The following is a 27608-nucleotide window of genomic DNA, read 5'->3' on the forward strand; positions in this document are numbered from 1 at the left end:
GAACAAAACATGCAGGTGGCATGGGCAGAACTGTTTGTGGCAGAACTTGCTGTTGTTACCCCATTCCAACTATTACTCTGTTTCAGAAGTTTCTGCGTTCACAGGGTGAAACTATCAATCAAAAACAGCGATTAATTACTTTAACATTTTATTTGGTGATTCTTGTGCGTGCTGTGCTTTGCAAACACTGCACCATGTCTAGCTATGGCTTCTGGCATTAATTTTTTTCAGGCCATGATAGGTCTGGCTCTGCGGACAGCTTTGAGAGCGTTTTTAGGAATCCTAACTAAAACCATGTGCAGGATGGACTACCTGCTATGCACGTGCCGCATCTGATGGCGTTAAAAGATCCAAGTCTGTTTGTTTGCTCAGTCAGACAGGCCGTCCTCTCCATTGGAGAGACCTCAGGACCTTATGGAATTCCGTGCACTTTGGCTTCCCCCAAGCACCTCAACGCGATGCCGCACGTCCACTAAAGAGTCTCAAGACAAATGAAGGAACCCACTCCCACTAATCCCGTTACCAGCTAGATCACACAGATCAGGATCACGACAGACACCTCAAACAACATTTTTCAGGTTTTCAGCACGCCAGGCTCTATCCATTTTCCCCTGAAACCTCTGGGAAAGATCTGGAAATGCTAGAATCCTCTGGGAATACTTGCAGTGCCCCAGGTGTGGGCTGAGGTGTGCAGAGCCAGGTGCCTCGCAATGGCCCGAGCCAACTTTAAAGGGGGAAGGCTCGATCCACGGTAAGGGCGTGTGTGTTCTTTTTTTTTTTTTTTTCTCTCTCCTTTCCCTCTTCCCCCTCACCTTTAGCCTGAACTTAACGAAACTCACTTTTCTCCCTGGGGCCGCCGCGGCTCCCTCCATCGCGGCCGCCGCGGGGGAGCCGTTAGGACCGTTAACGGCCGCTCCGGTCCGGTCCGGTCCGGGCGGGCGGCGCGCGGGGCTCCTCGCGCCTCGGCGCCAGTAGGTGGCCGCGACGCGCGTCACGTGACGGGCCCTCCCCGGCCGCGACCGAAGCAGAAGCGGGAGGCGGCGCGGGGCAACGCGGAGCGGAGCGGCCGCCACGGGGCCCCCGGGACGCAGAGGCGGCAGCAGCAGCGCCCGCCGCCGCCAGGTGAGGCACGGGCCGCCTCGGGGGGGGGCGGCCCCGCGGCCGCCGCGGCCGGCGAGGGGCTCCTGAGGGCAGGGCTGGGCAGCGGCCGCTCCGCGCCCGAGCAGGCGGCCGCGCCTCGACGCCGCCGCCCTTGGCTGGGCCCCGCTCTACTCCACGTTTGTCAGGTGTTGCCGTAGGAAAAGGCAGCAGTCGCTCTGTGCGGGGACGGACGGCGCCCGGCCCGCGTTGGCCTCCCGCAGGCGTTAGGAGCCGTTTTTGCGTTAGCCGCCCGCTTGCCCAGCCGGCTGCGCGATGCCGACCTCTCCGCGCTGGGCCCCGGTGCCTGGCGAAGCAGTGCCGTTATTCGGCACACGGCTGTCGTAGCCCGCCGGTTTGGAGGCAGCCGGTACCGCGGCCGTGAGGGTCACGGCAGGGTAGAAAAGCTCTTGGCTCGGGGCGCTGCGCAGTGGCGGGGGTCAGGCCACCGTTACAAAGGTGACATCTCCTATCGAGGCCTTCCAGTAGATCAAGTATGTTTCTGCATTGGGAAACTTGCTGCAACCCCCATTCGCAGTTATCCTTGGATATTATCCCGTGAGGATCAATACAGGAATGGTTTATTAGGTGGGTCAAATAATACGTATTTTTTTCCCTATTTAATCTCATTTTATTTTTTACCGATGAGGTAGATATCCTCGGCTGCAGCATTGTTTCACAAACCCGGCTTTTGCCATAGGATTTATGCTAGACTAAAAACAGTGTTCGCTCTGTTTTTGAAAGAAAGAGCTACTTTGAAAGGGGAAGTCCAGTGTATTATATTCAGCGGAAGCTGTTTACGAAGCCACCTCTGAGAGGCAGTTCCTTTGTACTAAGAGACTGCATCTATCAAAAAAAAAAATTTTGTTGCCCTTCATTAAATGGCTCTATTTAGAAATTCCTTTTCATGCTGATCCAAGTCATGTTGCACTTTGCAGCTACACCTTGTACTGTAAGAGGCAGATCGGATGTATATTTTGTTACGTTCTTCTAGAGAAAAAAGAAGCTTGTACTCATTTACAAGTTGAGTTTTATTAGTGCATTTAAAGTATTAAATGGTTGAAGCTTTGTTCTGTATTACGGTATGTTCATTTGAGTACAACTCTTCATAAAGGAAGGAAAATGAGAATACTAAGTGTGCAGTATTTTATTTTTTTTTGAAGACCAAATGCTGTTTAAATTTTTATTATTTTGAAGAACCATCCATACTTGTTCTTCTGTTATTATAAAACATTGATGCAAGAGGAGGAGATTCTATCTTTTTAGATGCAAATCCATGATCATTTAAACAATTACCTCTTTAGTTGCATGGAGTCCGATCCGTTAAATTTGAGCTAAAATCTACCATTGCTTATTACCCCTAAAAATATTTCACAGGTCTCAGGCATAAGGTTGGCATATATAATTATTTTTCAGTCTTAACAGAGAAGTGGAGTACCCTCTCTTTATACAGTAATGAACTAATAGATATTGAACACTACGTAAAATAGATGTTTTGCAAAACATGGAGTAAGCCATGATTCCTGCTGTGGAGCAATTGAAGTTCACTGTAGGTAGTGCCGAAAGGCCACCCCACAGGTAAGAAGACACGGTTGTTTGTGTGCCCAAAAAGTCCCAAGTGCTCTCATGACATGGTGGAGTTTAAGAAGGGACAGGAAAACTTGTCCTGGGCAGCTTCAAAGTCTGACAGATCAGGCTGTGGAAGCGGAGAGTGACAGGGTGAGTTTTGGAGCGAGCCGAAGGGAGAGCTCTTCAGCTAAGAGCAGGTCAGGAGCCCGTGACAGGGGGTGAGGGGAGGGTTGGAAGAAGTCACGAAGGGGAAGCGAGAAGTGGCACGGTCGAACTGGTTATCAACACGGAAACCGAAACCGCTCGTGATGGAGAGCAGTGGACTGAGGAGAGAGGAAGAGCTGCTGAGGCTGGTGGCTGAATGTGCCCAGAGACTCTTTAAACCTGTCTGGCGCAAGGAAGGGGGTAAGGAGCACGGTTGGGAGCCACCACTCCACTCCCAACCTTCGTCTGCTTGTGTGGGAATGGTAGCGCTTCCTTCTTTGTGCACGGACGCAGGAGAAACTTCCCAGCCATACTTTGTGTGTCCTCTTGCTGAGGAGCAGTTAAGGTTGCAATTAGCTGTTTGGTGTGATCATGTGTGGGAGATGAACTACAGAAAGGTGTTAATATTTTTAAGAGCTGCTGCAAATGCACCTTCCTGCAGACTGTTTTTCTGCCAAGGTGCAAACCAAGTTTATATGCATGAATGTCTGGCTCCTGACACGTGAGTGAGGAAAAGTAGCCCGTAGAGGAGTAGCTACTGCATAGCCATAAAGTTTTAAAAGTGCATGAACAGACAGTTTTAGAAGCAGCAAACATTTTTCTCAGTATTTGTGTTTGCTCAGGTTTTTTCCCTCATTTTCTTTAAAGTTGTCAGGAAGATGGTCAGATGGCTTAAGTTTTCTTATGGGCCAGTGTATTCTAGTGCCCAAATTGTTTACACAAGCTACTGTCATTAGTTCTTGCATTTTCTTGTCATTGAATTGCCTGGTTTCAGGTAAATCCTCTCAGCTCCTCCTGATGTAATGGAAGAAAATGGCAGCAAAGGCTCCAGAGCCTTTGAGCCTTCCCAGATTTCAGAAGTCTCTGCAGGTAGCAAGTTTCAAGAACTGAAGTTTTTTCCAGCTTAACGTAGAATTTGCAAGGTTTTTTTTTTTATGGAACATAAATCTCTAAATATCCTAAAACAATACACAAAGTCTTATAGGAACAATCATTTTTAATAAAAAACACTTCTCCCTCTATGTTTATTAGAGAAAATCTCCTAAACGAAGATTTAATGGTAGGTAAATGCGCAGATGCTTGTAGGAGACTTGGGAGGGTTGAAGTGATCCTGGTGAGCTGTATTTGTACTGATGGATGAGCTGGCCTTAGCTCACTGTACGCAGTCTGTGGAAGCAGTTAGTTGTATGTGGCTGCTAAAATAGAGGTGTTAGTTTTGTTGGGAGCTTTAATCAATTCTTTGCATGGTGGCTGCTCCGCCCAGCTCTTCGTTTTTGGCCAATTTGGTAACAAAGTGTCAGCGATCGGTGGCACTGGCCTCCCTGGAGCCTATTCCTACTACATTGCAGGATGAAATGGCAGGATACTGTTAATCTTCACCATGTATCTGGCTTGTATTTGAGTGTGAAGCAACCACTGTTAGGTAGATTTAACTTCTTTAAAAACTCGTTTATACAAATAAGTAGTATTGTTTTCAATACTCATTTTTCTCTCTTTTCTTACTTTTTTTTTTTTTTTCTTTCAGCACGCTGGAAACAGTAAACTTTTGATTAAAAAAAAAAGATGCCTAGAAAAAATATAGACTATGGAGGGCTGCCGGAGTATGAGAAAAGCCAGATCAAAAGGACCCTGGAGCTGGGAACTGTCATGACAGTGTTCAGCCTTAAGAAGAGTAATCCAGAGAGAAGGACTATTCAAGTCATAATGGAAACCAGGCAGGTAGCATGGAGCAAGACAGCTGACAAGATTGAAGGATTCTGTGAGTATTTGCAAAGTGTATCTGATCTTGGAGTTACTGATAAATTGATGTAGTTGTCAAGCATTGATTTAAGGATGCTTTATGCTAACATAATGATGTTTTGGCTGAAAAGGATTTGATAACTTCCTAGGAATGTTCTGAACTGTTGCAGAAAGTGAAAATTTTTCCATGACTCACTAGGTAGTTACAGTGTTACTAAGCAGAGCTCTTCTGCATCATCACGCATCAAGTTGTTTTGTGGATTAAAACTATTTTATTCCTATCTTCAAAAAGACAAAGCCCCAAATACAAGATAATTGAGTTACAATTTCTATTTTCTTAAGGAATTTGCCCTTTTAGGGTAGCAGTTAGTACTGAGGACTTGCTGGAAAGTGTCAGTGACTTCACAGGATGAAGTTGTGAGATATGAGAGATGTTTTTAATCGTTGATATTTTAACAGGAAAACTGTTATTTGTAACATTGTAACATTATGGGTGACTAGAAGAGGACCAGAAAGTTGCATGAGTCAGTTAAAGCTACAGAGAAGAATAAAGTGAAACTAATTACCAGTTTTTACCAAACGTGGTTGATGTCAAGCAAGCTCAGCTTGCAGTTCAGGAGATGGGCAGTGTTGTAATTATAAAATTGTATTTACTATGCTTGAATATGACTGTGTAAACTATTATTTTCCAGACATGATCTTAGCGTGCCATTGCTAAATGGCTTTTGTATTTAATAAAGGAATTTAATTGCTTGTCTGAGTTGCCACAATCATTTAGTGGTTAGCCACAGCTAAAATAAAAAGTTTGGTGCTGAAGAACTGGGGTTGTTTGGATCAAGAAATTGTGATAAGGAACTGGAGGAGGAGGTGTTTGGAGGTGGAGAACTGGGAAGGCTGGGCAGGTGTTTTGAGCTGAGAGAGTAAAAATCATGAAAATTTTCATGATACTCTGTAGGTATCATGAAAAACCTAAAGAGATAAGACTAGAATTTATTGTGCAGAAACTGATTTCTGTGAGAAGCAAGTTGAGAAAAGAGGATTACAACATGAGAAAACTGAGACTAATTAAAGTGAAAAAGATTACAAGTCGTAAATCTCCAGTTGCGAGTGTTTCCACTGGATCCTGTTGCATTCATTGCACAACGGGACTAGAACAGGACATGTCATGGGATGAAGGACTGGGTTATCTATAGGATAAAGATTTGGTGATGAGCAGTGTTCTGAGGAAAAGCAAACAGGGCTGGGCATCCTGATTAACAGGGCACTCTGGATTATAATCTTGCTGTGCCCCAGTTTCCTGTGTTTATATCGTGGGTAATTATCCCTTCCTATGGTGAAGTGTGTGAATGTAAGGCCGGTACTGGTTCTGCTGTGCTCAGATCCCAGAGAAGTTTGCCAAAGAAAAGTTCTGTAAGGAAATGGATAATTTAGTCATGAGAGCATGGTCTGAAAGAGCTAGGCAAATAAAGCCTGGGGTGACACCCTGAGCAGTTGGCTTAAAACAAAATGGAAAATGGCTGCCATTAAGTGAATGGGGCATTAGAGTCCTTTGACCAAAAAAAAAAAAAAAATTATGTATTTAAAGACTATGTCACAATGATTTGCGCAAAGGGACCAGTTTTTAAGACGTACAGGCTCTGCATTTCAGATTTCAGGTTAAACTTTTGTTAAAGCTTCCTGGATTTCTGTGTGTTGGGGGAGGGAACAATAATAAGAGCTGCCAATTAAAGTTTGCTTTATCCATAGATTTTAAAACTTATACATAAAAAAAAAAAATCAAGTTTTACACCTGGGTAGTTCACCAGGGTAATGACTTTCCTCTGCTTGCACAAGCAGTCATTACCAAACCAGGGAATATTACTTTATGCTTGTGATTTGGGCAAAGCACTGTTTGCCTCTTTTCCCATAAATTCTACTTCCGTAGTAGTTATTCTAATTCAGCAAACTTCAAGTGACCTTTATAACAGTGCAGGCTTCAGATCTGAGAATATCTCTTACTCTAAAGGATGAATATGCAAAATACTGTTTTGTTTTAAAAAGCAAAGAAGCCTTCCAAAAACCAAGGACATATTTTGCAGGCAGTGTTTTAGAATATGTTTTGAACACTTGTTACAGTTCATGTTAAATCATGTGTGATCTACTTGAAATGAAAGTCAGTGCAGCTTTAACTTGCTGACAGTGTTTTTGCCGAAGAGGAAGGAAATTTTATTTAAAAAAAAAATTTTGCCATTCTTTTGACTGAGCCTCAGATTTCCATTTTGCTTGAAGAGTGAAAAAATGTGGGTCTGAACCTTTCCTGTTTAATAATTAAATGGATGAGCTAGAAGACAAGTTGCTTGTACTTTGTGCTAGAGCAAAAGCTGTATTTGTTTGTATGTATGTGTATGTGTGTATATACGTATATATAAGTATATATATATATGTATAAACAAGTGTCTTGAATTGTTCACTTGTAGGATGTACTGACTTTGGCAAATAAACCCCTCAGATTTGAAATAGATGTTTTAGTGGCTAAGTACATACAATTAAAATGTCTTATAATATATATTTTTTGATATGCAGTGTTTTAATACTGAGGAGAGTCGTGTCAGAACTAGTTAGTTATGTGATCTTAATGATTGCTATTTCCCCATGCTGAGTCCAGTGAGAATTAATATTGAATATGAGTGGGAGAGTAAAACTGCTTCCTGTTGTGCATACAGTTTGAACCTCAGTTTGGCAACTGCCCTTTTAGAGTAGGCAGAAAACTGAGTGTTTGCACCTTCTAGGGGGTTTGTGGTTCTAAATCAGACAGTGAGAAGACAGCTCTTAAGTTTTGGGATGCAAAAAATGCCTGCTAATAGAAAGGATGGAGACTGGCTTTTATAATTTGCTGTAATTGTCTGGCAAGGAGAACTGCTAGACATCCTCTGCCTTGTTCCTCCTGATCTAGCCCAGGGTACCCTTGGCCTCTCTTGCTGGAAGAGCATGTTCATCACCAGGAGCCAGGTTCTTCTCTGCAAAGCTGCTTCCCAGCCAGTTGTCCTGGCACGTACTGGTGCACAGAGCTGTTCTTTCCCAGGTGCAGAACTTTGCTTTTCCCTTTGCTGAACTTTGAGGTTCGTCTCTGCCCATTTCTCCACCCTGTTGAGGTCTCTGTGTGTGTGAGGGACCAGCAACACAACTATTTGGTGTCCAGCCCGTCTTCCACGTTTCGCAGCATTTGTAATAGTGATAAGGGAATAAGGTAACTAAATTCTATCCTGGTCTTTGGGAGGTGCATAGGCTCAGAATGCAAGTATTTACTGGTGTAAACCATGGTAAGGTTATTAACAAGCCATTTTCAAATTGTGTTAAAATTGTTTTGGATGTGGTTTAAATTGTCATGTGATCATAAACATACTTGTATGCTGGTATAAATGTATCAATGCAAAGGAGATATATGAATAAAAATATCAATTAAAAAAGTTTAGATCCCCCAGGATCAGCACTATGGCAAGACTGTGTATTTTAAACTCCTTGACTCTTGGAAGGGTCTCTTTTGTTTAAAAACCTAACAGCTTTTCTGTTTTGAATAGGGCAACAGAGTTGCTAAAATTGTGGCCACTTTCTGCTCAGGGCAGGTGCGTTTCTCCAGATGAGTAGGTTAAAATGGAGATATCTTTCTTTAGAAAACTTTCTAGACCCCCTATGGTAACAAGTGAAGATATACAAAACTAGGAAATCTCTAGTTTAAACAGTCTCTGTCTTCATCGTGCAGCTCAGACACTTGGTTTAAGTTTCAGAGATTTTGTATTGGCCTTCTGAAAGATCTGTTGATGTGTACAGTGGGGATTTTCTAACAAAAAATGAGCTGGGAAGAAGCACCTGTGTATGTTCCTCCGAGTGAAAGGATGTAGCATATTTTTGTCTTTGGAGGGTGCTATTTCTCTGAAAGGGGGTCAAATTTTCAGCTGACTGGAATAATAGGAATTACTTCAGTGCTTAGGAGGGTGCTGTATCTTTTCTTAATTCTGCACATAAGGCTCCATGTTTCACCTGGTTCTGTGCTGGCTTTACAAGCTGGACTGCAGGAATGCGCCGCACTGTCACCTTGTTCTTTAATCCTGGCAGGGGAGGGAGCGTTTTGTACTGACTTTTATTAGTGCCTCCCTGCCCACCTGCATGAAGAGGGAAGGAGCAGCCCTTTGGCTATCCCACCCTTCCTCCAAGTCATCCTAGCAGCGTGGCTAACCTGTGCATGATCAGTCTTGTTTTCCTGTCCAGCCAAAGCTTCAAGTGACTTCTTGGATAATGTCTCAATTTTCCCCAAGTCGAGAGAGCCGTTTGTCCAAAGTAATCAGCCCCACTGAATGTTGGATCTTATTGTGTGTAGGAAACTCTGATCCTGCTGTGCGATCTGCATTTCTTGGATTTACTTTAATTCTACTGTTGCAAAAGGTAATGGTTTCCAGGCTCAAACATAGGTTAAATGCCTGTGAGGTGTGACTTTCCTTTTAGGTGTAATTTAGGAGAGGCACCTTCTAAAAACTAAAGATCTCCTGCAGAAGGCTATGCTGGATGCCAGCCTGCTGCCCACCTCCTTTCTGCCTGCCAAAGCACAGCCTGCCCTAGCCCTGCTGCAGCTTCAGGGAGTGTGTGGTGTCTGGGGAGGTGTTTCTGATCTGGGGATAACCTGGTGCAGAACTGGCCGTGCATCATTTACCCATGGGTTTTTACTGACCACTGAGTTACTAGATTTGCAGTTTAAGAACTACCGATGCTCATGGCTATGGCAGAGCTAAACTGACCTTTGCTTTATCAACACATCACACAAGGAAGCTTCAGTTTCCTGATAGAATTGATTTGCTTGTGTAATTTGTAATAGGTTCTTTCTTTTGCAGAAGCTAATTTACTCATGCTAGATATTTATGTGTAAAGCTGTAACTTACACACATGTGAATCTAAGTTTGCAATGTATTGCTTGTCATGCCACTTTCTTGCTGTTCTGCTGTGTATTTTTCATTCCCTTCATTTTCTCTCCAACTGTGTGTGGTGGCCCTCAGGTGATGCTCTGTGGTGTTTCTCCACCCCTCTGAATTGTCACCAACTACACAAAACCTGTGTGTTCCACATTCCTGTGATAACTGGGGTGTCATTTCTGCCTCTGTGCCAGCTACTTGATTGGGATACCAAATAGCTCAAACAATTGTAATGTTGTAAGAACGTTATCTGTGTAGGATCTACAGGAGAGGGAACAGGAAAAGCAAGGGGTGGCCCGGAGAAGAACCTGCTTCAGAAAGACCTACTTCACTCTAAGTGACAGTCTGTGGAACCAGAATTGGGATTTGCTGACTTACATTGCATTTCAATTCTACAAAATAAAGCCCCCCAGAAAAGAAAAGGCCACCCAAATTTCCTTGTGTTATGATACACATGCTCCTGTGCATTTAAGTAAAGCAAGGGCCCAAGAAGTTACACTCTCCTTGTAGAGCAGGTAGCTAACAAGATGTAAGTCTTCAGGAGGCTGATCTGTAACAGGCAATTCATTCTGCATCAGAAGGGAAGTGCTTTAAGGAGAGTTGTAAGGGAAAGTATTGTGGCAAATAAGAGCCTGATTAGTCAGTGGAAACCTTGCAAATTTCTGCATTGCTTCCATGCATCCCTGTAGTTTTACTTATAATCTGATGATTCACGACCTTGAGAATCTGTTCTCTAAGAAGCCGGTGGTGCCTTCACTGAATGTGCATTTGTTTGTTTCTCTGTAATAAATCTGTACAAATTTCAAGGAAGGTTCTGCTGAGGACTCGAGATTAATGCTCCATTTCTGATTGCCTAGGAATTTTTGCATTTAAGGTGATGCTCACCTTTTGCAGAAATGAGTTGAACTGTATTTTAATCCCTTGTCCTTTAAGCAAAGAAAGGTGACCAAGATTTTTGATGTCCTTTATTTATTGCAAAATACTGGATGGAAAAATCTACTCACTTTTTAGTTGTGTGAACACACAACAAGAAGTAGGTTTAAGAATTGGAGAGCACTGTTTAGAAAAATTAGTCATAATGCACCAGCTGTTGTTTCTGTTTATAGACTGAGGGGTTAGGATACAGGCAAGGTTGAAAAAGAAAAGTGGGTAGCTGCGTTGATATTAGATTATTCTGAAATTTTTCTTTCTCTCAGAGGGTAAAATACCTATGTTTGGGAATGATGGAGTTTCGGACTTTAACTAATCTAAAGACAAGACTATTAAATATAGGAATAAAGGCTATTTCAATTGTTTTTTTTTAATGCTAATGATATGCCTGAGTATAATATGCAGTTGCAGCTTTTTCTTTTGCAGTCCAGACCTACATTATGGCAGTAGGTCTATCTTATGCTTTCTATTTTTACTTTTATTAGACAGACACGAGAACTGCACAATATTGTATTTTGGGATCAACAGGACCTGTTAATTTCAATTTTTTCTCTCTTTCTGATTTTTGTTTTCTGTTAATTTGTTTTCAGGTGTTTGTAGAACAAAATGACTGCCCATTTTTTTTTAATACACTTGGCAGCTCAAATTTGCTTAGTATTACTAATAGTTCCTTTGGCCTATGAAAATAGAAGGAATTGTCCAAGACTGTGCAAATCACTTGAGATTTTCATCCTACTTAAAAGAGAATATTTTACTGAATTTGTCTTCTCGAATATGCTAAAAAACGCTCCACAAGGGGAATTTTCATGCTTCATGCATGCGTTAAGAAAGGGACTGAATTGAAATGAAGAACTAAGCAAGTTCATGATACAGAAACTATGGGGGCTGCTTTGTTGTTTCCCGATCTGCAAGGCTGCATGGTGCTCATGTTTTCGTATTGGGATTTGCTGCCATGTACGAATCACATTCCTGCAAAATGTTGCACCTGGATATTTTAAAATCAGACTGGGAGCTGCCGTGTGTCTGTTATGTAACATCTGGGCAACAGGAGCAGATTGGGCCACGTGGTGACAGTTAGTGCAATGGCAGCTAATGCCTCCTGCCATAGGGGAAGCTGTTCTACATATCAAGCAAGGTATTTGTTTAATGATGAGTGTTTTGTTTTGTGAATTTTGTATGGCGTTATGTTTTTCCCAAAATTTAATTTTGCAAATTTCATTTTTAAAATCCGTGCTAAAACAGTCTGAGAAAGAGACAGAAAACTTAGTTTACGTTACCCAAAGTGTCTGAAATGCAAAAAGATGCACAGAACCAAACACCCAAGCAGCTGTTTATGGACATGTTTCACATAACTAAACATAGCTGAGGGATTCTCTTTTCTTCAAAAGACTAACTAGCTAATTAAGTTAATTAGTCTTTTTTAATAATGGCAATATGAATTAGCTGTTTATTTTTATTATTTTGTATCAGTTTGGAGAAACCAAAGTAAACACTTTTCGCATCTGTACCTTGCTAGGGGTAGTAGTGGATGTTTGCATATTCTCCTGCAGAGAAGTGTCAAACACGTGCTGCTTGCAGTGTGAATGGCAGCCTTGACACTGCTGGTTTCTAAATGTAACAGCTTTTTTCTTTTCCTGTTATCACTTTTTTTGCCTGAATTTCCTTACTCTATCAGACATGAACCAGTAAATAAAAGAAATAGTTAACTCATGCTGAACACTCTAAGCTCACATTTTATCATTTTCTTTCCCTTTTGTGTTCTGAAATGCAGTAGAAATAACGCGTCTTGGCAAAAGTGAATTCACTTTTTGCTCTTTGTAGAGTATCTCTTCAAAGAGACCTTTTTCACCCTTCTTCTGTTTTGAAACTGATACAGCTCAGTTCTTACTCAGGGGATCTTTGTTCTTTGTGTGCAAGTCTTCAGCTGAGTATTTAGAGCTTGGTTTCTGTGGTCAAATGAAGAAATGAACATGTGTAGCCCTTAGCTGTTTTCAAATGACTTCTTCTCCCGAGCAGCTCGGGTCTGCAGTGAGCAGGGCGAACCTCGGAAGACCAAACTTCCTTTCCTGGCCAGGCAGAGAACTGGGGAAAAAGCCCTTTTTGTTTCACAGGGCAGATTTTAAAATTTTAGGGGTGTATATATATATGCAAAATTTACTTTATCCTTATTTTGAGCATTTAATTTCATTTTTTTAATATGATACCAATAACTCTGAGATTTATGGCCTCCCGTCAGGCTGGGAAGGGCTATAATATGTCGTTGCTCTGCTGAAAAGTGTTGAATTTTTGTTAAATTGTTGAATTTAAAATGTAATTATAGCTGCTAAGATGGTAATTTGTTACTGCTGTACGTGAGAGTTTCTGTGACCTGATGACCAGGTCAAAGCCACCCTGTGGTTGTCAATGTCCTGCTTTTCCAAAGCTCTTGCGAGTCCCGCAGCTCATTCTTGGTGGGCCCTTGGCAACGCAGTCGTGGTGCTCTCTCAATGTGCACCCCTTCGCACGTTGCAGCCTCGTAACTCTGCATTTTCAGATATTTTTGTAGCTTACCTGTAATGACTTGCTTGCACCTTGAATGTCTCAGTAAATTTCAGTTTGCCTGAGTTGAATCATTTTTCCATGTCCCGTCTGTACCCTTGTGCTAGGGGAGATTTTTGCCTTCACGTGACCAAACCCTCCTCTGAGAGGAGCCTCACCTGCTTCCTTTGCAGTTGCCCGAGCTCTGTGTTTCATTGCTGCTTTGAATAAAGCAGGCTGATAAGGCCCACCTTGCAGTTAGCTGTTGGATAGCGAATCCCCAGCTTTGCAGAAGTGAGAATGGAGCCCTTGTCCTCACTAGCTGCCCGCAGTGCATCTGCAAAAGGAAACTGCAGGCTCCCTTCACTTAAGGGGAACTCATTTGCACATAGCTCAAGTGTCACAGTTTAGTTTCTGCCTTTCCAAAATGAAAGCGCTGGAACATTTTGTAATGCAAGTTGTTGGGGGGTTAAAAAAGAAAAAAACAAGGATTCTGAAAGGGACCTCTTGTGCAAAATGTTACTGTGCAGATACGAATGATGATGTGAACGTATGCACGTAGAGAATTCCCCCCTGTGTCCCAGTCTGCACCACTTAGGTGATGAGAGCCCTTTATTTTTCTCTCTGAAATATTGCCAGCGGTTTCCCTTTAGCTTTCCTGAGACCGTTGTTGAAAATATCGGATGAAGGGCATAGCGCTCCTGGCCTGATTTCTGACTCTGTAAGGCCCCTTGAATCTCTCTGCCCGTTTTTGCTTCTCCTCCTCCATTAAATACATAATCTAAGCTTTGATATAGGCCTGACTTAGGGCCACAGGCACTGATAAACTCCTGTGGATTTCAAGTTGGTGCCTTCTCTTACAGCACACTGTAAAATAGTCTGTAACATTACTCTCAGTTCTCTGTTGTGTTGTTTATGAGGACTCTTCTGCCAAGGATAACCTGCTAGGTTTGTAGCTTGTAAAGCATTCTGACTTCATTGCATTTATTTACAGTCTACATGACTCTCCAGCTTTGAATTACCTACCTGGAACGAAGTTGTCTATGCAAAACTGTACCCTACAGTGAACTTCCATGTGCACTTTGAGACAGCATAATTGGTTCTCTTGTTGGTGCTGGTTAGTGCTAAGCAGGGTCAGCTTCCTAACACCGGGTCTGTGGTTGCTGAATGACTTTGCTGCTGTTGGGATGGGCATTGCCCGACTGCAGGCACGGGGCAGAGGCAGAACTTGCTCTTGGAGGAGCCGTGCGGGTTTTTTCCAGTTAAGTGTTTTGTGCAATGAGCAGCATGGTGTTGTTACGTGCAACAAAACAGTGTTTGCAGTTCTCCTGCTTGCGTCACTCGCTGCCTATGCTCACCTTATGCCACGTCTGCTGCTTAGCTTGAAAAGCACCTTTTGTAATGGAAGCCAGGTTGTTTTACCATCTGCCTCTGAGTGCAAGGAAGGTACTAGTAATTCATACTCAAAGCAGTGTGACTAAATGTGATTTCTGTTGTTATTTGAATGGAATTCAACAGAGATATGGAGGATGAAAAGTTTATTGCAAAATTTGAGGCAGTAAAGTGCTCTGGAAGGCAGTAAGCAATTAATCCGGGCAGTCTCTGGCAAGCAGCTGAGTAGTAGTGTAATGATCCATTGAATTAGCTGACTTACCCTACAGCAAAAGCTGACGTTGAGCAACTTCCCTCTCTGAGCAGCCTCTGGGAGCTGCTAACACTGCACATCCAACCGTGAGCCCGGAACAGCATGGGAATCGCACGTGTCTTGAGTCCCGTCCCTTGAGGGAGACGTCAGAACCAGGAGATGTCTGATGAGGTGGCCAAGAAGATCCCTTTAACCCACAGAAATAACCACGAAAAAGAACGGATGAAGTGTAAACCAGCAGCCCCAGGCTTTTAGAACTGCGCTGGGTTTCTTAGGTATTTGGGTGGGTGCTGAGTGTGTTGGGATCCCCCTCCTTGTCTTGTTGCATCTACATCAATTTTGCTGCAGGATTTACTTTGATTTCTGTTTCCTCTGGAAAAGTGTTAATCTGCCATTGTTTTATGGAGCTTGCAAACATATGGGGCTTGATGTTACACTTGGCAAACTGCCTATGTGCAGGTCTGTACCTCTCCAGCTGTATCGGGCCCCGTGGACGTGTGTCTGGGAAGCCAGGGCAGAATGTGGCTCTGCAATTCAAACGTATGATGGGGAAGAGAGATTTCAGTACCTCGTATAGAAAGCTCATAGTACTTGCTCCACAGCTAAGCTGATAGGCTTGATTTATTAATCTGAATCTGAAACACGCAGGAGATTTTGCTGAACCTCCTTGAGGAGAAAACAGAACTTGGTGCCAGAGCAGTTTTATGCTTCTCGGGTTGTGTGTCTCTCTCTCCCTCTTCCAGTTTTCAGTCTTGGCTTTCCTTTCAACAATACAGAAAAATACATACTAAAGATAAAATGTCTATATACATTTAGTTAATATTGTTGATGTTGTTTCTATTCATTTTGTGAAACTAAAACATGGTAAGATATCTTTCCAACCTTAACAATCTGAATAATATTTTCATACAGTGTTTTATATATCTGTTTCATAAATTATTTTATCAAGTGTAATGGTATTTTGCCAGAATGTTGCTGGACAGCTCCATATAGAATGATGCATAAGAAGTATAGGAATGTAGAATTCCAAATTCCAAGTCTTAAGAATATTCTCTCATGTGGCTGGGGGTTTAACTTGTTTGTTCTCTTATCCGGCCACTCCTCTGCCTCTACTATGGCATAACAATCTCTTTGGATTGGAGAAAAAATAATCTCTTTGCCTTATGATATGCTTTGAAATTGCACTTGTTCTGAATTGCATGTGTTCAGAGATCATGTAATAGCAATAGGGTTTCTATAAGGCCTTTTTTCTGTGCCCAAATTTTACCAGTTCAATATAACTGTACAGAAGATAAATACAGTTTTATTTCAGTTGGTTACTAGCTTGTGGAAGGTAAATAAGTTCCACTTATTTTACAATTTTGTTATTTTCACCAGCATCGTCCCTCGTGATCCAGTACTTAGTAGTGTGAATAAAACAAGCAGATGAGAACAGCCACATCAGTGTGAAACATCTGCATGCAGGAGCCCTTGTGCATGTATGTGTGCGTGCACGCACCCAAACGCAAGAATGGGATGGCAGGTTGGAAAGGCTGTAATGCAGGGGAAAAAGGATAGTGAGTGTGTACGGAACGGGGGAAGGCATTAAGCAAGTCTGCGTGCTAGTTACAGAGGTCGGTGTGAGGTAAGAGCCGCTGGAGGTGACAACGGCCATGAGGTTGTGAAATCACTTGTCGCTGCTGAGTTTATGCTTTGAGAAGGTCTTTCTGGCATGGTGTTTCACACATACATGGTTATGGGAGGCAGAAATGAAAGGCATTCTTCCAAAAATTCCACAATTTGTTTTTCCCAGCTGGTATTTGTTGAGTGAAAGGAAGGGAGAGAAGGTGACTGAGGTTGTTCTTGCCCATCTCTAGAATTAACCAGTGAGGGTCTCAATCCCATGTAATTCATTGTGGCCATGCCATCTCCTCCTCTCTCCGTATATTTACTTTCTAGCTCTGCATCCTGCTTTGTCTCTGGTGATACTCATGTGAAATAGTTGAGGTAAGGTGGGGTTAAACATCTTTTTTAGTTGCAGGCATTTTGGGGTAGATACTTAGACACGCAGCTACAGAGACTGATTGTTAGAGGATTCAGGCCATCATTGGGAGCTTTTGATTGTGGACTGTTTGTGGAAAATCATGCCATATATATAATTCAGGAGCTTGCATCTAAATTTAGGGACCCAACTTTAGCCATCCAGATATGCAGATTGTAGAAGATGTTCTTCTGATGGATGGGGACACTGAGGTTGAGACACTAGGTGCTTTACCTTGAAGGAAATTATACCAGGAAAGCTTAATTAAGTAAGCTTAATTAACATGTTTGTCTGCTACAATCTTTTTTTTTTTTTTTTCTTCTGTTTCTACAGTGCAGTAAAGTTCAGGTTGACCACTAATGTCCAACTTTCCTATGGGAGGTTGGGTTAATGGCTGGGTTAAAAAGTGCCCAATGGAAAGTTTGGCCTAGAATACTTTGCAAGGAATAAGAAATTCCTAGAGAATTACTGTTTCATTATCTAGATCTTTGTTGATGAGACTCGTTGCCTTTCCCTCTCTACCTTTCAAATTTACCATAGAAATACAACAAACCACAGAGCTCAGTTTTAAGTAGCACTCTTCTCCTCCTCCCTTAGGAGTCTTGCTGGTTTTGCATTATGCATTAAGTGTTCTGTTAGCAATGATGTGCTCATTTAAACCATGTTTTTTTTTTATGTTGCAGAGATGTTAAATACATGAAGAAAAACCCTCAGCCTCTTTGTGTCTTGTTAGCCTGATAAACACATTTTGTGAGCAGGCATGAAATGTTTTTCTTTGCTCTTCCTCCTGTTGCTCATAATTCAAGATTGTCCAGAAGTGGGAAGAACTGTGTATTTGTCTGGTCCACAGGCAGAACAAAACCACTTCCTCAGTTTTCTAATAAGTATCTTATCTTGAGAATGCACATATTTCTATTTCAGTGCTGCCTTACTGATATTATGCAGGCCATATAGCAAGGGTTTGATAAAAAAGGAACTGACTTAAGAAAATATGTGCTAGCACAATGTTCCCATTCTGCTATGCAAAAGATAAAGATCTGTTTGGAGTTGACCAGGAGAAGGCTGAAAATTGTTTTAAGTGTGAAGCTGGATTCTCTCTTTGGAATCTGAAAGGTGCTTAAGATACTTAAATATTCTTTTTACATATACCGATGGCAGTACTGGGAGGCTAGCTGGCTAGCTAAAATAGAATATCTAACTTTATGCACCTAAAAATTATGTGTTGCATCTTTTTTGTCTCTAAACAGTGGGCACATCAGTTGGAAATTTCTTGCTTGAGTAAATGTCATCTGTTAAACCACGTAACCTCCCAAGATTATATATATAACCTTTGTTGGTGGATAGTCAATGATAATGAGATGACAAAAATATGACGAGATACTTTTTTCTTCTCTTGGTCCTTCTCTGTTGTTGTCTTTCAGTTAGTAGTACATTTAGAGCTTTGTCAGAGAACACTTGGATTGCAGACCAATGGAATTCACATTTCCTGTCCAAAACCCATCTATAAGTTATTTTTATATGTTCCGAGATGTTCTTGTTGTTTCAGGCTGAGCTGGAATGTAACTGTACTTGTATTAACTGAACTAATGTTGTTTTCTTTCAGTGGATCTGATGGAAATAAAGGAAATTCGCCCAGGAAAGAACTCAAAAGACTTTGAGCGTTGCAAAGCAAAGCAAAAAGAACAACACTGCTTTACTATTTTTTATGGTACCCAGTTTGTCCTCAACACCTTAAGTTTAGCAGGTACTTTTTTTCTTTATTTCTTCTTTAAACTTAACTACTGAACTCTGGAATCGAATACATTAATGGAAAAGTAGTGCAAAGTGCACTAGTGTGTTAACATCTGCAGTTCAACAGCACACCAGATAGTTAAAAGCTGAGAGACACCTTTTACTAAGCCAGTCATGAGTATGTATGTAATGCTGCATTCTGAATGTTCTGCTTTTAAATACAGCTTTATAAGAGTTTTCCAGTCTTGTTCCAAACAGAACAGCTGTGTAACCTAAACGTGCAGTAAGTGGTTTGGTTGTTGCAGTCACTTACACTCTGCAGAGCAGCACTGCTGCGTGTCTAAGAGGGTAGATGCATGGCACACACTAGAAGAGAGCTGCTATTTAAATGGCAATAAGGAGTCTCTTAGTATACATTTCTCTCAATACATTGCTTCCGGTGACCTATTTAACAGAGGAGTGCTTTATAGGCTTTCTAACACTAGTAATAGACACTTTTTTTTCTTTCTTTTCAAGTAGAAGTGATGTACTTATAGCAAAGGTTTCATCAGTGTGTGAGAATTAATTGCTTATAGATTGCAGGACTGGAAGCCTATTTTTACAGCCTGATGCACTGGAAGTTAAAGACTGTTTGTGACAAATAATCCTATAGAGGAGATTTTTAGCTTCAGATCAGGTTTACCCTTGTTGGATGAAGTCTGTGAAAATTTTGAATAAGCAGCTGTGCTTTAAATGTAGCTATGCCAGGTACCTTAGGTTGGTTTCCTCTGCCCTCTCCCATTACCCCAGGCAATTCTGAAAAACAGGTCCCTGCCAGTGCTTTGAAAACATTTGGTACCAGGAGGTACGTTGCCATAATGCTGAACTGCATAACAGCATGACTGATAGAGTTTTCAATTAAAGGGGAAATCCTTTTCCTTGTTTAAAGCACTTTGTCATGGTTTCTTAAAACAATATAAAGTAATTGTTACTTCGAAGGGAATGCTAGTTTTCATAAGAGGCTGAATTGGCCTGGGAAAAAACTGGTTTGGCACTGGGGGTGGGTGTTCTTTCCGAGCGCGTAACTAATTGAAAAACTTTTCCATGGGGATTTGAGGCTAGCCACTAGCTTCATCCTTGGGGCAATATGGCATTGTTTTAAAGTGTATTTCAATAAAATGTAATCTTCATCTTTACAGAGACTATTTGTCTTTGAAGTCAGTTAAAGGACTCGCCCAGCTTAGAGCTCCTGTGTGAAAATAATTTTTCAGAACTGGTTTAGTTGATGAGTTTCAGAACCGGCATGCTAAAGATATGGATTCATGAAAGGGTGGAAAACCCTGGTTTTGGCTTTAACCCGTATTCCCCAGAGAGGGCTGTTGCCAGGGTGCAGTGCATCTTCTTGCTTCTGAGCTGAAGCGTTACCAAATTCGATCATGGTAAATTATGCAGAAGGTGCTTCTGATTTGGGAAAGGTAAGGACAAACTAAATTTAAAACAAACCAGAACAGTCATAAACCAGTTTAGTTTTCAGGTACACCTTCCTTCCAACCCTACAGTGTCACAGCTGGGTAGGAATGTTTTAGACCTTTCTAAACTTACCTTCTATTAGAATGTGCTGTAAATCAACTATATTAATTTCGTATCTTGCCTTCCTCTGTTCTTCTTGCCTAAATCTTGTCTGGAACGGTCTGTGTTTGGAGGTATGATTGTGACAGGCAGGAGCTTGTAAATGTCCATCAAGAGCTTTAAAATTTTATTGTAGGTTTCTTGGAATATTATGGTCTGATGTTAGAATACAACATACTTAGTTCTCCTGTCTGCATTCTTCTAGTTGCTATAGGTCTAGGTCTCTGGGCATTGGCCATTTTGGAGACAAAAGATAAGGGGGAAGAAAAAGTTTAAATGGGTTATTACGTGAGCTTAGTAGTAGTTTCATACTGAAATTCAGCTACTCTGATAAGCAGAAATTTAAAAGGAGGTATTTTTTGACATAGCTTTTAGGTTTAACTCTCACAACCCCAAATTTACAACATTTACGTTAGTTCTAGATAGGCAGCGTGAAGCCTGTGCAAAGATATTTATCAGAAAGAAAGGTTAACCTGCAGCTCTCTATGCTTGGGTTTATCTACACACAGCAAATTATGTCTTATTTTTGCATTGATGTTTTTTACAACACTTTTATTATTTTTTTCCCCAGCTGATTCTAAAGATGATGCTGATAAATGGCTTTGTGGCTTGAATATCTTGTATCAAGAGGTCATGTGTGCTTCCACACCGGCAATCACGGAGAGGTATGTGGACATTCTTTCACTTTGTGACATCCGATTTTTTTTGGAATTGGATGTGGAAAACCTAAAGCAATTTTTAAGATGGAAGAAGGAGTGCTTGCCAATTACAATAAAAACAGCTGCTCTTCAGTTAGTGTATGATACAGAAAGCTTGCCATTTTGCTCTGTAACCATTGTGGAATTGCTGTTACACCACTGGGCTTAACAGCACTGTTCTTTGCACCCTTTTAAAAAGTCTGTCTCTTAATGAGATCACAAGAGTATTTGATCTATGTGTATGTTGACTTACTGGAAAATTCATATGCCTAATGCTGTCACAATAGACAGCTGGGAGAAGTCCATAATGGAGCTCTTGCTTCTCTGTAATTCCCAGGTGCACTTCTGCAATTCTCCTTTTTATTGGCACCGTTGTATCACATGGCAGTGTGGTCCATTGACTGCAGGAGCTAGGCTGAAAATAAGCATTTTGAAGCTTAATTTTCAGCAGCGGTGTATGATGGTGAAGCAGCAACCTTAGTGCTTCAGAGGATGTTGCTTTCAAAACCACTCACACGCAAAACTGCTCATGCTCTGAATTCCAATTTTGCAAAAAGCTTTTAATGCAGTCTCTATACTCAATTATCGATTAGCACTGTTGACATTTTTTCTTGTAGGAAGTCACTGCTGTAACCTGCTGTGAGGAAATACCCTGTCATTTCTTGCTAACTGTCCAAATTGTAGCTTTGATATTGATGCTGTCTTTACCTGTCTGCAGTTCTGGTCAGGGAGGAAAAAGTACTACTTCTGCCTTCTTCACTTCCTGCCTTTATGTGTTATATAATATTGCAGCATGAAGTGCTGTATTCCAAAGGTACCTACATTTGTGCAGTGGACAAAGCGCTCCCTTAGAATATGAACTTGCTAATGGCATGTTTTGATCATCATTTAGACCAAAATTGTGTGCGTTTAGATATTTATTTTAAATATTGCTAAGGTGATTTTGCTGTGCACCTGAAGCTGACAGTAATTCTAATTAGGATTTTTATTAAGGACTCTCTGTTCTTCTAAAAATTCCCTCTTCCTCTCCAACCCCCAGACTTCCCCCAGATTTTTACTTTTATGCATCTAAGAGACCTTTGAGCCAACAGCCTAAGCTGACATAAATCATTGACTTGATGGAGTTATTCTGGTTTACATTAGCCAAAGTTTTGGCCCATTCTATCCACTTTAGATTTTTGTAGATTTTAGGTGTTCATTCTTTTGTGTCCTTTCCTCTTCCTGTGTTACATGGCTTGAAAATGCAGTAGTACACAGCAGAAAAATATTTATTCATAAGTAGTGTTAAAAAAGGCCGAATGCTTTGATGTTGTAAGTGTTTTTGCTTTATTAAAAAGCATATATTTTCTAGCTTTTAAATATTTTTGTTGAATTTTGTCTCTGGATTTTGATATTCCTTTGTTTCTGTCTAATTCTCAGATTATTTTTTCCCTTTTTTTTTCCCAAGCTGGCTGAGAAAGCAGATCTATTCTGTTGATCAAACTAGAAGAAATAGGTAAGAAGCTCTCCCTCTTCAAATACAGTTTATTTTTAGTGAACTTCTCCTTGCAGAATGTAACAGAGAATGAAAGAAAAAGAGTACTTTGACCAAGAAGAAAAAGATGAGAACCCTCTGAAAATTGTATTTGCTACTGCTTTGACAAATTATTTGTCACCTTTTGACCAACACACTAGGTGCATAATGCTTACTCATGTTCATATGTGATATAGTGAGGTAGGAAATGATGAAAAATAAACCATTATACTTTCTAGCCTAAAATCACCCTGCCTGCGTATGGAAAAGCGATTGCCTTACGGTGCTGTCACCCCAATGCTTCAGCTCAGCCGTGGGGCTCTGGAGGTTGCAGTCTGCCAGGTTTACAGATGTCTTTGCCCTTTTATAAATGAGAGCCCAGCAGTGGAGTGTTATGTGCAGTTGGTTTTCCTGTGCAGCTATGCCATGACGTCTTCCTGAGGCACGTTCATGCTGGAGCAGCTGCAGTCTAGGTGAGATAAGTCCAAGCCAGCTTTTCAAAGCTTGTTCACACACAATCAGGTATCAGATTGGGTGGCTTTCTCTGCTCGCAGCCTGGTGGGGCTAGCCTGATGTTACTAATCGATGTGGCATCTAGATTGAAACTGGTTGCACTACCTACTCCAGACATACCCAGTTACAGGGTTAGATACCTGAGGATATTACTGGAGAGAAAGAGGACTATTGGTGTGATGGGTTAGCACAGTGTGAGAGAGTTGTTTTAACAGTGGGAAGCAGAAGGCATCTCCTGAGGACAGAAAGAGGAGGAAGCCACATTAATGGTTTGGAATAAGGACAAAACCATTTTCTGAGGTTCTGCTTGGATATGTGTAATTTTGTGCAGTTGGCCTCGCTGTATGGGTCGTCCCTTGGACACGTACTCTGAGAGACCGAAGCCAGGGAGTCGCCTATGCCTTGCTGCTCCCCGTGTGAAAAAGTCCCATTATGTTGCAGCTCTCCTTGTGCTTCCTGTGTGTGAAGTCCTTTTGTAGCATTTGAACAGCACAAGAGACATTTTAATGAATTCAGTGGCACACTTCTCATTAGAGTTGCCAGAAGTTGTGGGACACTGTGAAGAATGTTAACTCCTCCTCTGCCATACAGATATATAAAACCTTACTATGGCTTTGACCTTTTTCTGTAGCATTCTGTTTTTCTAAGGTGTACTTAAGCGGGTAGAAGAACTTGCATTTCTTCTTATTTAAGCCTTTTCCTAAATGCAAAATAAAGTGTGGTGTTTCATTGTGTGAGACCCTGTTAGGCAGGAAATAACACCATTCCGCCAGAAAGCTCTGGTGTCGTGCAGCTGCCTTAGTACCAACTGAGACAACTTCAGGAACAGCCAGAATGGGAAAGGACAAAACACCCCCTGCCTTTAACACCTCCTGAGGGTTTAGAAAAGGCTAATCCTGCAATGGGTGCAGGGCATCATGAAGCAGAAAAGAAATATTAGGGTAGAGGAGCAGCATCTGACAGTATATGTCTGCTGGGGAGGTTTTATTTAATGCCTCAGGTTGTTCCATCACTACAAGGTTGTCTGCTCATCATCAAGGAGACTTGCACGGTGGAGAAGGCAGTTTTTCATTTTCTTGCTAGATGATTTACACCCTTAGGAAATTTCAGGCAAGGAGTTTGAACCAAGTTTCATTGTGTTTAGTGTTGCAGTTTCTAGGAAGGTTAATTGTAAAGGTTAGGCTTCCAGGCTGGTGTTTCAGTGGTTGAGCTTTTGCCAGTGATAATGATGTCCCAGCTCTTTGTTTTAGCTTGTGCTTGTCTGGCTAGAGGAAATTGCTTGTACTCAATGCTTAGTGCACAAATGAGGGTTCGTTTTTGCTCCCAAAATAAGTGTTTTTCCAGAGGTCTGGCGACAGGGAGGAAAGCCAGGAATTTCCTGAGTTCTAATCTGGCTCTGGCATGGATTTTGGCTAAGGTACTTCTTGCTTTGCCTCTTTCTCCCTCTACACAATGGGGGTGAGAATATCTCACAGGGCAGCTACTTGCATGGACAGTTTGTAAAATAAAAGCATGACTTTGGTTTAGGCGCTGATTACTACTCTTTTTTTCCCTCTTAAGTGACTTCTTCTGGCCCTATGTTTGCACAGAGTTAATGGCTTATTGATTCACTGTAGGTCAAGGCAGATCCTGGTTTTCTTGGGTACTTTGGTATTGTTTAGATGATTTGTGGGCATTGACAGAAGCAGCTGATAATGCCATGCTTCTGTTCCCTTATCTTTTTTGTGTTTCTCTTTTCTGCCACATATTTTTATTCTCTTTATTTTTTTAATGTCCCACCTCCAAGCTGTGTTTTTCTCAATGAGAGCTCACAGCAGCAGATACCCAGAGTCCAAGAATCTGTGTCCAGAACATAAGGCCTTGCTTCCATTCTTTCCTATGCCAATGACCACTAGTACAGCAGGCCACTGAAGTGGAGCTATTGCAGATGGCTCAGTTGCTGCACCAGCAGCTGAGTGGTCATGGTCTAGCTCTTTCCTTTCTCATCTGCTATTTTTACTTTCTTGTAACCAGGAATTCTTGCCACTTCCCTTATTCTATCTCTAATGTTGATCTGGATGCAATTTGGGCTGATTCAGTTCATAAAGTCAGTAGAAAATTCCTATTCCTTTTTTTTTCCCAGATAGTTTTCTGCCAGATTAGCAGGTTGAATCAGTAAAGGGTCCGATGAGCATCGGAGCTGGCATATGGAAACTGGTGGGGAGGACAAGGGCGGCAGGGCAGAGGACATGGAGTATGGAGAGTGGTGTTGCTTTTAGCTATTAGATTGGCTCAGCTGTAGTGTTATGATCAAAGCAATGACTTATTTGAAGTATCTGGGCACCCAGCTCCTTTAGAAATAAACCCTCTCTCTATCCAAAGAGAGTTATGATAGCCCTCTTCTACCACATGTTCATATTTCGAGCATTAGTGCACTAAGAACTGTGACTAAGAATTGAACTCTGAAGTTGCACTAAAGAAGGCTATAAAAGTAGCATCTAGGAGACTGGAAATAAAATCTGAGGTTGATGAGAGAACAGGAAGATGTGAAGGAAATTGCATTTTGCAAAATGAGCCATATTCACAATTATGAAATGAACTCTCTTTGTTTCTATTATAAGCCCTTGCACCAGCAAAAGAAGTGGGCATACACAAGTAGGCTTTGTACAGTGTGGCCAGGTGTTGCAATAATTAAAACATTTAGCTTTGTGTCTAAGAATTGCCTAAAAACTTGCTGTATATAAGCAATGTGTGGCTTCAAGTTTGAAATATATGTCTTATTTGAAAGGTTCTGCTGTCATTTGAAAAAATTGTTTTTTTTGGAAATCAGTGTTGTTCTGCTGATCCTTTTATACCAATGGATATTCAGAAACTATGAAAAGGTTCATAAGCAGGTAAACAGGTCTTGAAGGTAGTTCTCACTGGGGAGTCTTGGTGGTGTCAGGAAGATGGGGTCATGTTCAGCTATTGCAGAATTCTCTTGCTGCTAACCATCAGCTTCAGCATCCAGGTGAGTAACAGCTGGAGGTAAAGGTTATAAAGGTGGAGAAAACTTGAACTTTTAATTTTCTGTTTCATCTCATCTTTTTTGAATACTGTTTGTAAAATGTTTTCTCTGTCTAGATTACTTTTGCAGTGGGATTGAAGCAGTGGATGAAAGGCTGCAATTCATCTCACCACATTTAAACATTGTATTTGAGTTGATTATCTGGATCTGATCAATAGTTAATGTAGAAATGTGAGATGAATAGTACCCAAAATGTTTCAATAGTCGCTTTTTCATGTTGATAAAAAATATACTAGTGGTGCACTGGGTGCAACTGTTGGGTTTTTTTGCTCTTGTTTTTCAGTATCAGTCTTAGAGAGCTGAAAACTGTCCTTCCCCAAGTAAATTTCAAAGTGAGCAGCATGAAGTTCTTGAAGGATAAATTTGCGGTAATTACATGTTAGCTCTTTGGTATTATCTCATAGGTGTTGTTACTTCTGCTCAGCATACTGCCTGAATTTTTGTTTCAGTACAGCTAAATGTATATAAACTACATGATTTTAACTTACAAATTTGGTTTTGTGTGTAACTATGACCTTAAGAAAATAGAGAATTAAACGTTCTTACTTCTCATTATAATGTTCCCTAAAACCAAAATTGGGTTTGGATCTGTGCTGTTACTAACTGTGCAGATGCATAGGAAATCATTCAAGATAAGCATTATCAAATAAGAATAAGAATTATTTTGCAACATGAACAAACTAATAACTTTCCCCTCTCACTTATGGTAATATTCCAAAGGTCTTTTTCATTCCTACAGGAATTATAAAGATCCCCACCTTTTCCTACTTTCCTGCTTCCAGCCCTCCACCCTTAAAGCACACGCTCTTGCTTTTGTTGCTCCAGCTAACAATCACTGAGATACCGTTTTACTTTCAGTAACTTAGTGGAAATAGACACAAAATGTAAAATATAGGACCAGAGATGTGGTCTAGGAATGATATGTTACAAACTAAGAATCTGCTCATGTGTTCATATTCTTAAAAAATAAAGTAGAACAGAATGTGCGAGAGGGTTGCACTTGGAACTTGTTTGCTATACAAACACAATGCAGGGAATTCTAATCACTGGATGTTACTTTCTTTCACAGGAAATAGGTGCTCACAAGGAAGAACTTAGTTTTGAACAACTTCATTTGTTCTACAAGAAAATCATGTTTGAACAACAGAAATCGGTAAGCTTTTTCAAAAAGAGTCCTACTTTCTAACCGCTTGGTGAAAGTGAAGAGTAAATACTGATTTTTTTTTTCGTTGTGTTTCTTTTTTTCCTATTGCAACGTAAAAAGAGCTTTTCTCATGTTACTGTACTTGATATATAGGTAACGGTGACCCATCAGTAACTGATTTAGGACGTTGCTTCTCGTGTTGGTAGTAGAAAGATGCACAAGTGAGATGGAGTTTCTAGGAAGAGCTTTTCTTGTGAGTTTGTTCAGTATATGGTGTCTTTGCATTAGATCTGGTTATCATTTACTGCTAGAAGCCGTATTTTTCCGTGCTTGCATTAGTCTCGTGCCACATATTCTGCAAATGGTGCTAGAACGCATCTTGACCATCAGATAATAGCTCCTGCTGTCGTCGTGTCCTGTGCTTAGAGATAAGCAGTGATGAGTCCACAGCATGACAAGCTTTAGGGAGTCCTGCATAAATGCAGTAGAATTACATTTCACTGATTTATATGGGTAACTGCCTGGCTGCTGTTCGCTGTGTGTTCCATGATTCATGAAGTTGGTAGCACCTGCATATATTTAGTGATCCTGAAAATCTCGCAGCCTTTAGAACAGTATGAAAACACCTAACTTGGATTTACTTGCATAAATGT

General features: G+C 41.2%; 1 protein-coding gene across 1 annotated transcript in view; it reads left to right on the forward strand.

The window, feature by feature from the left end:
• The first annotated feature begins 4465 nt into the window (after nt 1-4465).
• The window catches only part of PLCG2 (phospholipase C gamma 2), a 49018-nt gene continuing 25875 nt past the window's right edge, over nt 4466-27608 (forward strand). The window contains exons 1-6 of the mRNA XM_088529069.1: nt 4466-4669; nt 18306-18446; nt 20613-20706; nt 22187-22234; nt 26095-26179; nt 26881-26964. Of these exons, the coding sequence (XP_088385195.1) occupies nt 4474-4669; nt 18306-18446; nt 20613-20706; nt 22187-22234; nt 26095-26179; nt 26881-26964 (648 nt within the window). The 5' untranslated portion in view covers nt 4466-4473. The remainder of the gene's footprint in view (nt 4670-18305; nt 18447-20612; nt 20707-22186; nt 22235-26094; nt 26180-26880; nt 26965-27608) is intronic.

Source organism: Tinamus guttatus, unplaced genomic scaffold (assembly GCF_059628265.1).
Source record: "Tinamus guttatus ecotype Peru unplaced genomic scaffold, ASM5962826v1 Tinamus_guttatus_pri_ptg000323l, whole genome shotgun sequence".
NCBI lineage: Eukaryota > Metazoa > Chordata > Aves > Tinamiformes > Tinamidae > Tinamus > Tinamus guttatus.